The sequence below is a fragment of the Hylobates moloch genome, unplaced genomic scaffold (genome assembly GCF_009828535.3).
Source record: "Hylobates moloch isolate HMO894 unplaced genomic scaffold, HMol_V3 SCAFFOLD_6, whole genome shotgun sequence".
NCBI lineage: Eukaryota > Metazoa > Chordata > Mammalia > Primates > Hylobatidae > Hylobates > Hylobates moloch.
In genome coordinates, this window is record NW_026652281.1 from 138,941,849 (window position 1) to 138,959,116 (window position 17,268).

At 35.5% G+C, this 17,268-nt stretch overlaps 1 protein-coding gene across 3 annotated transcripts in view; it reads left to right on the top strand.

The window, feature by feature from the left end:
• GABRA1 (gamma-aminobutyric acid type A receptor subunit alpha1) overlaps positions 1-17,268 on the top strand; it is a 52,169-nt gene that overhangs the window by 24,801 nt on the left and 10,100 nt on the right. For all 3 annotated transcript variants that reach the window (XM_032158550.2, XM_032158549.2, XM_032158551.2), the window contains exons 5-7: positions 621-841; positions 3,023-3,105; positions 9,988-10,131. In XM_032158550.2, coding sequence (XP_032014441.1) covers positions 621-841; positions 3,023-3,105; positions 9,988-10,131 — 448 coding nt within the window. The remainder of the gene's footprint in view (positions 1-620; positions 842-3,022; positions 3,106-9,987; positions 10,132-17,268) is intronic.

Sequence of the window (17,268 nt, forward strand, 5' to 3'; positions counted from 1 at the left end):
GATTCAAATTACCAGTAGAAGCAGTTTCTTTGTTTTCATTATCTTCTTTAATGTGTAGGATAATTGAAAGTCTATATACATTATCTGTGAAAAAAATGTTTATTTAGCCAAAAAAAGATGAAATTTTTACACCCATATTGGAATCACAATTTACTTGGGTGTGGGCACGAGGTTTTCAGAGACAATGAGAGGGCCCCCAAAACACTATGCTTTATCTTTATGGCTGGAATTGTCTAATTTAAACATTTTTTTTCTGTGCATAATACCCTCTAACATGAGTTTGTTTTAAAATTGTGATATATTCTATTCCTTCTAGTGCTGCTGTGATAGGGTGGAGGTGGGGTGTTACTTTCCTTTTACATATCTGAGCAGATAATTGGAAAAATTTTTCTGACCAAAAAAAATGTCAGGCATTTTAGATATTTTTTTTTAAATCATTACATCAACCAGTGATTCTCCTGACATCAACATGTACATGCTATCACACGTTTACTTCTAAAAACATCACCTAGCTAACATTATACTTCCAAAGTTGCAAAAATTATGCACTGTCTGTGTTAGATATTTGCATTGCAAAATACAGCACAGTGAACTCTTCGTCATTTTCCAAAATTACCTAGGAATATACAATAGATGTATTTTTCCGTCAAAGCTGGAAGGATGAAAGGTTAAAATTTAAAGGACCCATGACAGTCCTCCGGTTAAATAACCTAATGGCAAGTAAAATCTGGACTCCGGACACATTTTTCCACAACGGAAAGAAGTCAGTGGCCCACAACATGACCATGCCCAACAAACTCCTGCGGATCACAGAGGATGGCACCTTGCTGTACACCATGAGGTAAGGATGGCTGCACTGCCATTTGTGAATGTTGCTGTACTTCATTCCCTTCCACTTGTAGGCAATCGTCAGGCTGCTGAGCCATGGTGGAATATCTGCTTCCTTGTTTTTCAACCTTAACAATCTTAAAAATCTCTCCAACCTTTTCTAATTCCCTCAATCGAGGATGAAGTATTATTTATGCAAATGTTTATTTGTTTACATCTAGTTTTATTCTTAAATAATTTTCTGTAGCTAGGTGGATTCAATATAAGGAACTTCCTCGCTCTACTATAAAATTCATATATTCCTGCATTCCAGTAAGATCTAAATTTCCAGAAGCCATCTGATGATTTACATCTGAAAACATTCCTACTAAAAATGAAGTAATAAAAAACAGAAAATATGGAAAGTTACAAAATTCATAAAACACAGATCCATGTAGACATAGGTATTTTAAGAAGTATTTGAATTCACAATGGCGTTGATAGCTAGAAGAGAATATAGATACTATTAATTTTGCTCAAACTAAAGACTACGTATACATTTCTGTTTTATAAACATTTCCCCCTCTTTAAGATTGCTGTAAAGCCTAGCATCTATTAAGTGTTCAATACCTTATGATTGAATGAAGGAAGCATGAATCAAATAAAGTTTTGAATTTTATATAGAAAAAAAGAGATGTTTAAAAGTATTCCTTGTTTAGGATAGATTAAGAATTGTCTGGAACTCATTCTTGAGAGCAGCAGTAATTTATTCCCAGATGACTTGTTAGATACGAGTTTTTTTACATTTGATCAACACTTAGTAATTCAGATTTTTCAATTGTTTCTTTGGTACAAAAAGGTAATAAAGGCAAAATCCTCAATTTATGGATTGTATGCAAGTACAGTAATATTTTGCCTTTGGAGAAAGCTGCCAGAATGCCTAGTTTTTCAAACACAAACATCCAAAAGAAAAGAAAAGAAAAAATGCTTCAAGAGACACTTTAGATGTTGAGCTAACTAATGAAAATGTATTAGGACTTAAAAAAATCTAAAAGATAGAAATAGAGGACCAATGGACACATGTCTTGAGAACTTTCTAGATTTTCTAAGCAGGACCTATTGGTATTTGAAATTTGAAATATTCTCCCCTGATGAGACACCCTATACTTGGCTTTGAGCCTAAATCTGGTATTCATTCCTCTTCGATGGCAATTTTCTGAGGAGAGACTTGCATATCCTAAGTAGTTTATTGATTAATGGTTTCTGATGTATGCAGTATTCTTCATCTGTATCTTTCATCTCCTAAAATTTTCCTTTGCTAATGTGTTTTTACTGTCTTTAATAATTTAATTTAAGAATGCAATTTAATCATTAATTTATACTTTGTATATTTACTACATTTCTTGAGCTACTTTATAATGTGGGTAAATATACTTGCTAAAAATCATATGAAGGACATGAATATAAATTTCCTTATAATTCTACAAACTGAAAGCAAATATATTTCAGTGAACTTCTTTCTTAGCAATCCAAAAGTAAAACAAAACAAAACAAGAATAGATTTCACATCCACAGAACATCCTAGGGACTAGAGAGAAGCACAGCAGAGTCCTAGCTTCGATTAGATGGTAGGTTTGTAAATAAAACCAAATGGTTTGCAAGTAGTGAGATCATATGTGGAGACGTTGTATTAATCTTAATCTCACAAAGCCTGAGGAAACACCCCCCTTCAGCTTTTACTACCTTCTTTTATGCATTTGGTGCTATTTTAGAGAAGGAAGCAGAGAGAGATGCACTTAGAACAGGAGAAATTCTCTTCTCTTCCGTGCTATCCATGTCTTCCTCTCGAGCAAGGATAAAGTAGTATTTACGCGAGTGTTTATTTGCTTACATCTAGTGTTATTCTTAAACAATTTGCTGTAGATGAGTGGATTAGTTAACTGTTGTTAACTAATGGAAAATATTAACAAGGCTTGCCCATTGTACAATATCAGGGGTTGCCTTTTTTCTTAAAGCAAACAAACAAAAGGATAGAATCCACTGATTATTGTAAATATGTATTTTTAGATCATTTGATTATTAACAGCTCAGCATAACCCTGCAATTTATGCCTGCTTTGTTAATCTATTTGCTACAGTTAATAACATTCCACTTGTATTTATCAAGAAGTATCTAATCTATATGGCTCTTGTTTGTATTCTATGTTTCCCTTAAGGCTGACAGTGAGAGCTGAATGTCCGATGCATTTGGAGGACTTCCCTATGGATGCCCATGCTTGCCCACTAAAATTTGGAAGTTGTGAGTAAATTTATATGGATTTTTCCTTATTGTAAGTCATTAAGTAAGAGATCTCTAGCTATATCTGTGATAAAAACACATAGATAAGAGAATCAAGAAAATTTAAACAGCAATATACTGCATGGACCTTCCATAAGTAGTGCTCTGTGACTTCACTTTTTAATGTTGCTTCAAGACAGAGGTTATTCTTTATCTACTGAACTAGAAAGCATGGATTAAACTAGTTATTGAAATAATTCTATTTATGTTGAAGTTGTATTTATAGAAAAAGAAGTGAAGTATGGATGCTTCTACCTCATGGATAATATTTTCCTCTCAATTAATGGAGATCATTGTGTCTATTTCATATCTTTACTGACACTTGTTTGATCTTAAAAATAATTAAATTTGTTTACCAGATTAAAGTGTTGGTAGATGGCAAAGCACAGTGTTTCTTAATAATGAAGCCTACACCACACTGATGTTGCAAAAACACAAATACCCTAATCATAGGCTTAGAAAATTAGCTGATATGTCTGTGCGTCTCATGGCATTCATATATATATATATTAGTGCTCTTGAAAGTATCCTGGATAAATGCCCTTCATAATAACTTCCTGGGTTTCAGCTGTTTGAAAATATTCAGAAACACCTTGGAGCAGCCAAGAGAAAAATGACTGTGAGAGTCAGGTTCTCCAGTCTTTTCTTTACCCTTCTGCTTTCGACTGGTTTACATGCATGGAGTGAGTGGGAATAATGTATTCTTGGTTTCCTGCAGGGGAGTTATGTACAAGGACTGAGTCAACTCCTGGACTACCTAACTGATTTTCTGTTCTCACTAGACAGGCAGTCTAAATGACTATTTTGGTGAAGATATGATTCATAGAAAAATAACAGTGGTAGTGTAGGAAGACAGAAAGTAAAGAAAATAGCAAAAGGCCTTCGGGCTCCTAGCAGCATCAGTCCTGGAGAGAGAATTTTATTTATAAATCCCATTTTGTACTGCAACTCGAAGATAAACTGCTTCAAAAACTCTAGGTTAAACAGCCATTCGGTGATAACTCCCTTCTCCCTGCTTTTTTCCCAGTTTAATGTACATTCTTTAATATGAATGATTATGTTTTCTCCTGAATAACAGATCCATTTGTAATAATGATCATATGTGCTATATGTTACTTGCATGTCAGATAGTATATTAAATATTTGTACATTTATAATCTCATCTAAATCACAACCTAATCTTACAGTTAGGAAGTTCATACACCATAGTTTGCCTGGGACAGTATCGGTTTATGCCTAATATACTGGTATAATTTTTTTAAGAGACAAGGTCTTGCTCTGTTACCATGGCTGGAGTGCAGTGGCACAATCCTGGCTCACTGCAGGCTTGACCCCCTGGGCTCAGGCAATCCTTCTGCTTTAGGCTTTTGTGTATCCAGGACTACAGACATGTGCCACCACGCCTGGCTGATTCGTAACTTTTTTGTATAGTTGTGGTATAGACAGGGTCTAGCTATGTTGCCCAGTCTGTCTCACACTCCTGGTCTCAAGTAAACCTTCCACCTTGCCCTCCCTAGTTTTGGGGATTACAGGCATAAGCCACAGTGCCCAGCCTGGTATAAATACTAATAATTCCCCCTATTATCTTAAAAAATCCTAATTTGGAAAATGAACTGCATGTTTTTAAAAATTAGTCAGGAATGCTTTCAGCAGTGAGAATAGCTGAAACAAGGAGAGTTTATCATTTTATATAAGATGTGTGAAAGTGAGTGCTGACAGATTTCTGATTGGTTCAGCATCCTAACAAGGCCACTGTCTTAAGATGTCTTTAGATATTCTTTCTCATCACAAGATGGCTGCTGTAACTCCAGCCAATGCAATTCTGTTCGTCATAGAAGGTAATAGTTGGTAAAAATGAAAGGAGTAGTGCCTATATAAAAAAGATAAAAGCTTTCCCTAAAATCCTAATAGAAATCTACTTACATCTCATTAATCAAATGTCTCACATTGCCAATGATATTTGCAAAGAAGGCTGGAAGTAAATATTTTTAATTGGACACGTTGTCAACCTGAAGAATAGTGGAGGTATTTTAAGAAGAGGTAAATGTATAGTGAATAGAAAACAGTGTCTCATGTAAGAAAATTGAAGCTAAAGAAAAATAAGTAAGCTGTTTTCCACCTCAGAGCCATATGCTCTTTTTCTTTGCCTGGATTACTCTTCCCTTGGTTCTTAGCATGGCTGACTTCTATCTCTCCACATGTCAGCATAAATGTCATCTCCCTGGGCCTTCCCTGATGACCTTATCGAAATTTGCTTACAGTCTCACCAGTCTTGTTGATCACAATGCACATTTGTTTTATACCATTTATCACAGCAATGATGATTCATTTTATTTATTGTTTAACTTTTTTATTGCCTGGAGACTGTAACGTCGTGAGAGAAGGACATACTTTGTTCAGCTTTTCCTAGCACAAAGGCAAATACACTGTAGGTTCTCAGTAAATATTTATTGAATGGATAAAGGTTACAAGACTCAGGCTTTAAATGCCCCTTCACTGTTTAAGCTTCAGAAAAGAGAGTATAAGACTTGTGGGGAATGAAACAGAGCAGACTAGACATTGAAGTGCAGGCTTTGATGGTCATGCTTAGCAGAAAAGAACACCATGGCTAATTACCACTGCCTGGCATTGGCACAAGAGGCAGGGGCAGTCCATTTGTTGTCCAGTCATTTCTCTGGCTTGGCCTACTTAGCATATTTCAAAGATGAAGAAACTGAGGCAAGAGTGGGCTAAAAATATTTTGACTCATTTTTTTGAAGTAAACATCTTGCCGAAATATCAGAGAAAAGAATAGGCAAGAGGAGTTTTCAATAATTTACTGGAACAGTCTGTCATAAATGTTTATGAATATTCTGAAGCAACCTCATCCATATGGTGATAAAATCTAAAGTTGAGAAGCAGTTTGTTTCTGCAGTTTGATTGTTTAGGCTAACTTAAGCTTTCCACTGGTTATGGATAAAGCTCTCTTTATAAAGTCAGCTAACCTGAGGACAATGTGTGTGATACAACTGTGATCGTTTCACTGCTGTTGAGAAATATACCAAATAAGGCTTTGTTTCCAAAAGAAGAGATTTGGGTTACAGATTCTGACATAAAGACCTAGGCAAAAGCTGAATCTAGTAAGGCCTTAATATATGATTGTTTTTTGACTAATTATCAAAAACAACGCATTGTAAACACACTGAGAGGAATGAGTCCAAATTTGAATGAATTCTGAACAATGTACAACTTTAGGAATCATTTTGTTCATGTGGCTCATACAAATGGAAACACAGAGACTCATAAAAGCGAAATAGTAGTGTCAATTAGCAGCTCTCCTGATACTAAGTAATATACGTTCCCAGTGTTTTACCACCACAGAGTTCTTTCATAACACCAGCCAAAACCTTCTTGTCTTTTTTATTTTATTAATTGATGTTTTTGAGACAGGGTCTCTCTCTGTTGCCCAGGCTGGAGTGCAGTGGCACAATCATGGCTCACTACTGGCTCAACCTCTTGGGTTCAAGTGATCCTCGTACCTCAGCCTCCTGAGTAGCTGGGACTACAGGCACATGCCATCACACCTGGCTAATTTTTAAATACATTTTTGTAGAGACAGAATTTTGCCATTTTGCCCACACTGGTCTCAAACCCCTGGGCTCTATAGATCTGCCCATGTCGGCCTTAAAAAATCCTGTGACTGCAGAAATAAGCCACCATGCCCGGCAACCTCGTGGTCTTATTTTTAAAACTTTTTGGGGGGCATTATAATTTATTCGAAATTGTAACTTAAAATTTTTGGCTAAGTAACTGAAGACTCTTTTTAACCTCACTTTTCTTATGCTGGTGTCTCTGGTCAAGTACATTTTCATAGGAACTATTTTCTGGTAACTAAAATTTAAGGAAACAATAGGATATATCATCTTTGCTAAGGCCTTAAGTATATCTGTATTCTCCATCTTAAAATACCAACTTTCATCATGTGAATCTACCCTTCATTTTGGAAGATTCTCGTGGAGAGACATGGATAATGAGTCATCTGCACCTTCACAATGATGTCATGTTTGTAGTAGATGGCCTACACATTTTCATAGGCAATGGTGCTTCTATGAAATTTCACGAAATGAGACACCAAAATTATATAAAATGAAAAGTCAATGGTAACACATTTTTCCCCCTCTACAACTATATTAGTAGCTCCATAACGACACATGACAAAGGATAAAAAGATAGGGTGCAGACACTGTTGCTAACAGCAGTGCAATATAAAAGCAAGAGTTTTAGTTTGTTGTGAAATGACACAAGATCTAGACTTGGTTTCATCACTAATTGCACGACCACCAAATATCTTTGCTTGGCTTATGCAAATCTATCTAATATACAGTTTTGCCTAGAAAAATACTTACAAAACACAGTCAAGTCAAATGAATGGCATCCTAAGTCTTTATCTTGGTTTTCCCAGTTATTAGTAATGTCTGCTTAAAACAAGTCATTTTATTTTTTTCCTTCAGTTTACCATCTGTAAAATGCAATTAAACTCTATGACTTTTGAGGCGTTTGCAAACTGAACATTCAATCATTCCATGTTACCATAAACTCATTATGTCTTCTTAGGTAAGACGCTTCCATTAAAAACCACTAATTTATCATATAAAAAAATACTGAATGTGGTTATCTACAAATTGTAAGTGATAGGGTCCTTCTCAAACTAGTGTGCTCTGCCTTCTTCTAAGAGATTTGTAAATCACGTTTTACAGCCCTCCTAATAGACGCAGTACTCCTACTATACACGATGCTGAAATGCTTTCATTTTTAAGACCATGAGGATAACCACAATTAAAAAGGAAAAACAAAGATAAATTCAAAAGTATCCATTTCGTACTTTTACATGTCCCATGAACCACTAAATTAAGTTTTAGTTCATTCTCTTAAACTTATGGAAAATTTTGTTTTTAAAAAGCATCTGATTATAAATTGATGCAGAAGTGATATTGGAACTGGCAGGCTACCCTTGTAAAATCAGGGAACACTGGTTACGTTTTTCTGCATCACTCACCTCAGTGAAAAGTAATCATGTTAGAAGCTTTGTTTTAGGGACTGAGAGGCATGGCTCACATCTTTTTTCAGACAGCCTTATTTTCATGTAAAAAAGCAACCATAGTTTTACACCTCATTATATTTTATCTGGGGAAAATATGTATTGGACAGAACACAAAAGCCTGGTTATTTAAGTGGGGATTGGGTCAAACAGAGATGCATTATGACTTTTATGAGCCCTAGGCACTTTTGCCTTTGGAGGCCATTCCTCCAAGAAGAAAATTAAAATTATTTCATGATCGGGTTGCTACAAAGATGAATATAATCCAGATTATATTATAGTCACTTTATCTTTGAATTTCAAAAGAAATTAAAATATTTTTGTGCCCTCCTAAAAGTATTGACGGCCTCGGGCCCTGTGCCTAATGGAGAAGTTGACTGTTGGCCAGTGAGTCAAGCTCTTGTCATAGGCCAACATTTACTATGATGCCTCCCCCTCAAAAACACTGGAAACAGCTTGCTTTTTCTAATGTGATATTTTCTTAAGTGTTTAACCTCATTCACCATCTAAATAGAAGAGAGTACGTACTATCATTCCAACCTATATGAAGTGGGTGTTATAGGACTAGAAATCAGAAAATGTATGGAATTCCTTTTCCTTCTCTTTCTCTCTCACTCTATACAATCTCTCCCTCCAAACTGTGTAAATTATCCATCAGAATTATGACCTAACCTCTCATTAGGAGATGGCCAATTTCAAAGTGACATGGCAAATAAAAATGATTGAGAAGAGTGATAGAATGTAACTCATCATCATGGAAAATATCTATAAGAAGGATAATCAATAGAAAAGAGGAGAGTAAACTCGGACTTGCTAATGGACAGGCAGCAAAATTTCCAGTGATTTTTACATTTATCATGACCTTCGCATTTATCATGACCTTTTCCTGGCTTAACAATAATTTAGACCAAAGTTACTGCCTCTAACCTCATTTCATCTCTCATATGCTTCACTCTAGTCAAACTGGCCTTCCTCAAACTAGTCAAGCTTTTACCTGCAATAGAAGAAAACACTTGGGAGGCTGAGACAGGAGGATTGCTTGAACCTGGGAGGCGGAAATTGCAGTGAGTTGAGATGGTGCCACTGCACTCCAGCCTGGGTGACAAGAGTGAAACTGCATCCAAAAAAAAAAAAAAAAGAAGAAGAAGAAGAAGGAGAAGGAGGGACAGGGGGAGGGGGAGGGGGAGGGGTAGGAGGAGGAGGAGGAGAAGGAGAAGAAGAAGACACTTGTTAGTTTGTCTGTTGGAAAAACTCTTCCCCAAGATTTTCACATGTATCTGCCATATATTTGTATAAATGTTACCTCCTCAGAGACAACTCTGTCTGAGCCCCTTACCTTACTTAGGATAAGTCTCCATCCCTTCATTTTCTATCCTTTTTTACTCGGTTGTGTATGACTCTATCACACTTATCTCTACTTGAAATTACATATGTATTTGCTTATATGTTTTTGTCCCCACTGATACAATGCATATTTCATAAGATAAAGAACTTTTGTTCTTATGTTCACTACTGTATCCCCAGCAAAGTATTTTGTCCTTTGTAGCTCCTTATAACCATTTGTTGGAAGAGTGAATAAATGACTAAAAAAAAAAAAATCAGAAAATGGGTTTTAGTTTTTGTAAATTAAAGGATGTGAGCTCATCTTTCCTAGCCTGCCCTCTGGAACCATGAAATAGAAAATACAAAGCTGATAAAAGGTACCAACTAAATAAGAGAATTGAAGTGGTAAAATATATGGATCATTTTCTACTGTTTCCTTTTAGATGCTTATACAAGAGCAGAAGTTGTTTATGAATGGACCAGAGAGCCAGCACGCTCAGTGGTTGTAGCAGAAGATGGATCACGTTTAAACCAGTATGACCTTCTTGGACAAACAGTAGACTCTGGAATTGTCCAGTCAAGTACAGGTAAGTACGATTTTGTTACTTCAGATATGGAGGAAGAAGCAGAAAAATATGTTGTGAGAACTCAATGAATCATTCAGTAACACAAGTCTAGGAGAGAGAACATCTCACTAAATTGGGCATCAGTTGAGCTGGGAACTAGTGTAAACTCGGTAGACCTGTGACCTTGGACATGTCATTTAATGCCTCTTGGCCTCTGTTTCTGTTTGTTTGTTTGCAAATTGAGAAACTGGTTATATGTGATTACTGTAGCACAGCAGGTAGCTATGTGAACTCTTAGAGATGAACATCTGCGTTAAATCCTTACTCCTCGACCTTGTCAGTTGTTTGTAGTCCCCTTGCAGAGTGGTTGGAAGAAATACATTAAATTCATAAAGAGTACTTATCGCAATTAATGACACATCAAAAGCTTTTCATAAATAACTATTTATATAGTCTAGGCTCCACATATTACCATTAGTTAATTAATTTTGCTAAATTTGTAGCAGTGATTATTACACGTAAGACATCAAAAAACCAATTCCTTCTACAAATTTGTTTGCATCTCTAACCAAGCATCTTCCACAGCTAAAGCCAACAGAGTCATAACCACATTGTTGATCATTCCATGTGGGAGTTAAAAGTAGGTAGCATGCCATCCTTTTTAGTGTGGTAACTGCTTTACTAATTCTATACTCAGAACTAGACCTGACACTATGGAAAAGCTGGACCTACATCTTTAAAGTTGTTTCAAACAATAAGATAAAAGTTTTGTTATTCAAGTATCCATTTTGTACTATCTGAAATGTGATCATCAGACCAGATAATTATAAATAAAAGCTGGACTCAAACAATTAGAAAAATACATGCCCCACAAAGCCCATTATTTGCTGAAAGCTTTAACAAGGGTCAAGAATTATTTTTTTCAAAATTATGTCTTTCAAAATTTAAGTTGACTTTGTTCACTCTTATTTTTTATTTCTAAGGAAACATGATTTAGTAATAAATAAGAGGAGTGGTGCTAAAAAAAACTTCTTCTGATTTCATGCTTTATATTGGGACCCTCACAAGCATAACACATTCCAATAATAAGTCAACCAGTCTTACTATGATTATTAGATAAGTTCTGACTAACAGGATCTGTCTCTTGCTTGCTTAAGAGCCCCCATTGCTAGCCCAGAAGCTTAAATGTTTATCTGTTTTATTTTTTTTTTAAATGGAGACTGTTTCTCTTTTTTTCTTATTTCAAATCCAAGTGGCATAGTGGAAAGGTCATAGGCTTTGTAGTGAGGAAGATGTGAACTCAAGTTCTGATCCTGTCGCTTAGAAGCCTTGTGACTTTGGGCAAGTCATTTGTTCACTTGGAAACTCTAGTATTGCCTAAGTAATGATAGTCCTGTATTTTGTATTAAAGATAAAATAATATAAAATATTGCAGAGTGTTATATAGTAGGTACTGAAATGGTAAGTAAGAGCTGTTGCTATAGTCCTGAAATATCCCAAAACATGAAAGATGCTCAAGATTTTTCCTTCTTACAATATATTATGTTGGAAAAGATATGAAAATAAGCTGTGTTTACTTTTTAAAACTTGAATGTCATTATAGGCTGGATATAATGGCAGTCACTACAGATTAAATGATAGACAAGCTGAGATCTTACTGTCATGGAACTTGAAGTCTAAGAGAAATTGAACACATAAACTATAATTATCAAAACAAGTAGTTTAAGTGCTGTGATTGACATTTTTTTTGTGATGGAAGAGACCACATCTGTCTTCTCTATCCCTATTATTTTCTGTAGTAGTTGAGACATAGGAGGCATTGAACAAATATTTTGAATTAATGAATAAAAAGTAAATCCAGAACTAAGGTGATCTACGAAGGATTGTTGCAGGAACTGATTTTTCATTTTGTTTGTCTGAATATATTGGGGGATAAATAATCACTCTCTAGGCTCCAGGCAGACCAAATAATGCACACATAGCTTTTCCTCAAGGAACTCTCCATCTATTTTTGTTAGAAAGGAAGTTGGAGAATGTTGGGAAACAAATCAAATGCAGTAGTATGCAGGCCATAGTGCAAATATGTATGAAGTCTCAAAGGTTGCTTAGAGGAGGGAATATTCCTACTCTAATTTTAGCTTTAACAACCTTAGTCATGTTACTATAACCCTCTTATGCCTGAGATCCCATGTGTTCAAAATTAGAGGCTTAGTCAAAATAATGGAGGTCTTCCTCACGTTTGGCTTTCAAAGGATTCAACCTGTCTACATTCTGGATACTCAGAAAAAATATGCAGTCATTCAATAGAATGAGAGACAGTGGCCCAACCCATTGACACCTATGAGGGTAGACCTCATGGGCTGGGTCCACTAGAAGTAATCGTTCTGTGCTAGAGCAGTAAGTTCACCTACATAAAATAAAAGCTTTTTCCTGTCACCACATAGTGAATATTGGGGGGTAAGGAGAATAATGAGCAAATTCTCAAATGGAAGCTCAGTTTGATGTATGTTTCAACTCCACAGTAACACACTGAATTACACTTCCTCTGGGGCCACTTTAGCTCACCAAGAATCCACCTTGATAGATTTCAGTAGAAAGAAACAGAGACCTTTGTGTAAGGTCTGCAACGCTGTATTTTACATCTCTTTGTGGAGCCCTGAAAACATTAAAATAAATGACCTTGAGTACCATTACCTCCGTGTTTCTGCCAGAAGACTAGAGAATGATGGTGAGAGAGAACACACACATTGGGAACGACTAGATAAAAGGCATCTTCTTCTACTTTAAAATTCTCCCTGGAGAGAGAATCATTCAATCCCCTTGGTAGTTTAGAAAGTGCTGTCCTACTTACCTGCCACCAACACATGGGAAAACATAAACACACAATCCTACTGACCTCTTTGAGTCAAAATATTTTCTAAATCACTTCATTAACATAAAAGGGAAAAAGATGGAAATCCTAGCACAATATTTGAATTTCTAGTTCAGTACAAATACATTAGAGGTACAATTCCTTCCTTGGATTCTACCATTAAATTTAGGAAAAGAATATTTAGTTAGAGCCTTAGTTTTAAATGCACTTACTCACCTGGCAGAAAAATACTACTGGACAGAGCATATGGCAGAGAAATAGGCAAACGGGAAAGATGATCCAGTTAGTTTTCAAATGCAATATGTTTTTATTATTCATTCATTTATCCACATAATCCTTAAATCGCTTGTTCATTTACTGTGTCTGACACTGTGACTGGGCTTGAAGAAGAGAGATGAAAGGCACAAAACCCCTGCCCTTCAGAAGCTCTTAATTGAGTGAGATAAATAGCTAACATGCATTGGCACTGTTCTATTCTTCACATCCAATACTCACAAAAATCCTAGAATTCAGATAATATTATTACCCCCATTTTATAGATAGGATATATGGGGGCCCAGAGAAGTTTAAACATTCTTCCAAGGTCACACAGCTGGGAAGTGGCAGAACTGGGATTTGAACCTGGCTTGTCGACCTGCAGGGTGTGTACTCTCAACTACATGTCACACCAATAACAGGCATCAGAAATACATAAGATGTGGAAGCATAGTTGTTAAGAGTATGAACCCTGAAGTTATACTACAAAGATTTCAGTGCTGGTTTTGCAACTTATTTACTGTGTGACTTTTGACAAGTGTTTCAATTTTTGGGGTTTTTTTTGTATATATCTTTTTCATGAGCTATTGTGAGATGGAAATAAGAAAATGCATGTAAACGGCCTAGAAGAGTATCTGGTTTGTAAAATGTATGCAGTAAGTGTCCGATATTACTATTAATAATAAGAGTAGGCCTGGGTGCAGTGACTCATGCCTGTAATCTCAGCACTTTGGGAGGCTGAGACAAGCAGATCAGATCACTTGAGCCCAGGTGCTCCAAACCAGCCTGGGAAACGTGGAGAAACCCCATCTCTACAAAAAATAAAAAAATTAGCTGGCCATGGTGTTGCATGCTTGTAGTCCCAGCCACTTGGGAGGCTAAGGTGGGAGGATCACCTGAACCCAGGGAGGTAGAAGCTTCACTGAGCCGAGACTACACCACTGCACTGCCACCTGGGTGACAGAGTGAGACCCTGTCTCAAAATAATAATAATAAAAATAATACTAATAGTAAAGCTAGTGTAAGGGAACTACATGATGGCATAAAGGAGGAAGAGGGGTCATTTCTACTTGATGTGTCAAGGGTGGCATAACCCCTTGTCTCTTCCCACCCTCACCACATTATGCTTTCTAAGTAATTCTTCAAGGAGAGCCCATGCAAAAATTACTACAGTGACTTAAGGACATGAAACATAACTTATAAGGAAAAATAAAATAATGAAATTGATCATGAAGCATAACAATATCAGTGTCAAGAAAACATTAATAATATAATGCCATGCAATGTTTTAAAAACACATAATGATGACTGCAAGTTCTCCATATTTACCTAAATAAATTTGATTATAAGAAAATTTGATAAGTTTGGTGAAAAAGAAAGTTTCTTCTGAATGATTATTGTTAATCCTTAAAAGAGATGACTAAGAAACGTTGTAGGATTCTCTTTTTTGGACACAGAGTTTTCTCTGCATGACCTGATGTAATGATGACCCTGAAGGGTCAAGATAATAAGAAAAGCAACTGTCTTCTTTGACTATGGAGTATAACATTGGTGATCATCATTCATCCAAAGAGCCTAGGGGCTTCCGTTTATGAAGGTTAGTACATGGTCTCCAGATAAATAATTACAACTATAGAATGTAAGTTCTGGGGAAAAAAAAAAAAGACTTCTGTGGTCATTTGGTCAAACCATTTATATTTCAAATGAGGACATGGTCCCTGAGAGGCTAAATGATCCAGAACTATAATCAGTGTCCCCTTATCTCTATTTAGAATCTCTGAAGCAATTAAAAAACATAACCACCACTTTCTCAATAACATTTTTGATAGAAAATTCCTTTTGCAATATTAGTATCCATAGGAAACACCAAGTTTAGAGTACTTGGAAGGAAAATGACAGCTTCACCAGGAATCAATGTTCAATACAATTTTGTTGAATGACCAAGTGGTTGATTCTCTGAGTTAGAGAGAGAATACATGTCTGTGTTTTTAATCTTCACACCGTAAATGTCCATAGAAATAGAGTTTTTAAAAAGCACTTTCACTCAGATTATGTAATTTTATCCTCACATCCTCCTAGGAGACAGTTAAATTAAATACTATTATATTAATTGGACAAATCGGGAAACTGTAGTCAAATGAACATACGCAAGGTATTTACCTCCAAGTAACTAATATTTGAGAAAGCAAAGATTGAAATCCAGCTCTAAACAAATCTTTAATGCTGTTTTGAAAAATTATATTAGTTTCTTTTCTTCCACTCTCCTTAATTTTGTATTGCAATATATCAGAAATATTGTCACATCTAATTTACAAGCTTCCTTCAGGGTTAAATAAACTGCAAGAATATTTAAATTATTATTCTCCTAGACTGTTGAAGGAGAGGAAAATAATTTGACATGCTTTGTGCATAAGCACTTGATGTCTAGACATATTATTTCAATCCAATTTAGGTGACTGGGTTTTTTGTTTTTGTTGTGTTTTTTTTTCATTTTAAAGCTATTACAACATGATTCTGATGTTGCTGCCCTTTTCTTCCTTATTTGAAAGTTTTGTGCCAACACTCTTAAAATTGTATTTAATTTAGGAAAAGGTTTCAAAACGTTGGAATTTCTTCTGCTGGGAAAATCTGTTAGGGAAAAAGTTGTTTATAAAACAAATATAATGTCAAATAATAGCTCTTCAGATCTCCAAAAATTATATTCTTTTCAGGATCTTTGCAAAAATGTCATGTTGAGAACAACAAAAAATGGAATGTATACAGACACTCATTTTTCTGGCATTATATAAAGATGAATTTTTTTCTTTGCGCTGGTGACATTTTGCAGGCTGCAATTGAATGAATTGTTAGGAATAATAATGCAAGCCCCTGAGATGGTGAAGTGTAGCATGGGTATGTCCACATAAGACTATATTTTAGTAGTGTTTTGGGAAAATTGTTTTTCTACATTTTTCTCAAATTTGGATCACTTCCTTCTTTTCAAATGACCTTAAAGATATCACTAGAGAAACACACAGAAAATAATAAGAAATTAATCTGGTAACACTCCATTTGTCCTTTAAAAGAAAGATGCTTATGAATTTTGTTTTGATTGAGTGACCATAAGCCTCAGTGCATCCATTTTCACTATATGAAGGTATTAAATACTGAGGATATGGCCGGTCATGCTACATAACCAAATAACTATTCTTCTCTATAATTAACTTTCAGTTTGGTGGGAGGGATATATGTATGTAGTTCAATAACTAAAATACAAAGTATGAGATATTATAAATATAAACAAGAGCTATAAAGTTGAGCACAGTAAGTGTTCAGTAAAGGGCAGGTGCTATTATCAATAACAGTTAATAATGAAAGCAGGCATAAGTGCATAGATAATTTCCTGCTACAGAAAGCAGGATGTGTTACTCTACCAACACTTCTACCAATTCTGATTGAGGAGAAGTGTGAAGAAAATGGAGAAACAAACTAAAATTTATTTTAACATTATAACATGGTTACATATTATCATCTTAATTAGAGCCATTATTCTTTATTATCCCCATATTGTGCTTCTGACTATTTTGTAGACAAGAAAACTAAGGATAAGAGAGTTTAAGGGAGTTACCAAAAGCTACACAGCAAGAAAATAGCAGATCTGGGTTTTGAAGTCAAATTCATTTGCTTCCAAATATTAATACATTTTCTTCTATAGAAAAATAATTTCTATTCCACTGAGGACCTGGTACTTGGGCTGGAACCAACCTATAGATGAGTAAAATATTCAGCTGCAGAAGATAGGTAGAGTTTTGTAGGCCAATATATTGAGAAGTTTAAATGTTTGAAGAGACAAGAGAATTCAGTGCATATTAGAGCTATGCTATGCATAATCTTAAACACAGATTAGGAAGTTTGCTTGTTACTTTGTAGAACTTGAGTCAGTTTGTATTGTCACACAAGGGAGGGGCAGCTGTTTGCTACTGGCCTCTAGTAAGTAGAGTCCAGGAATGCTGCTAAACATTCTGCAATATATAGGACAGCCACCTTCACTA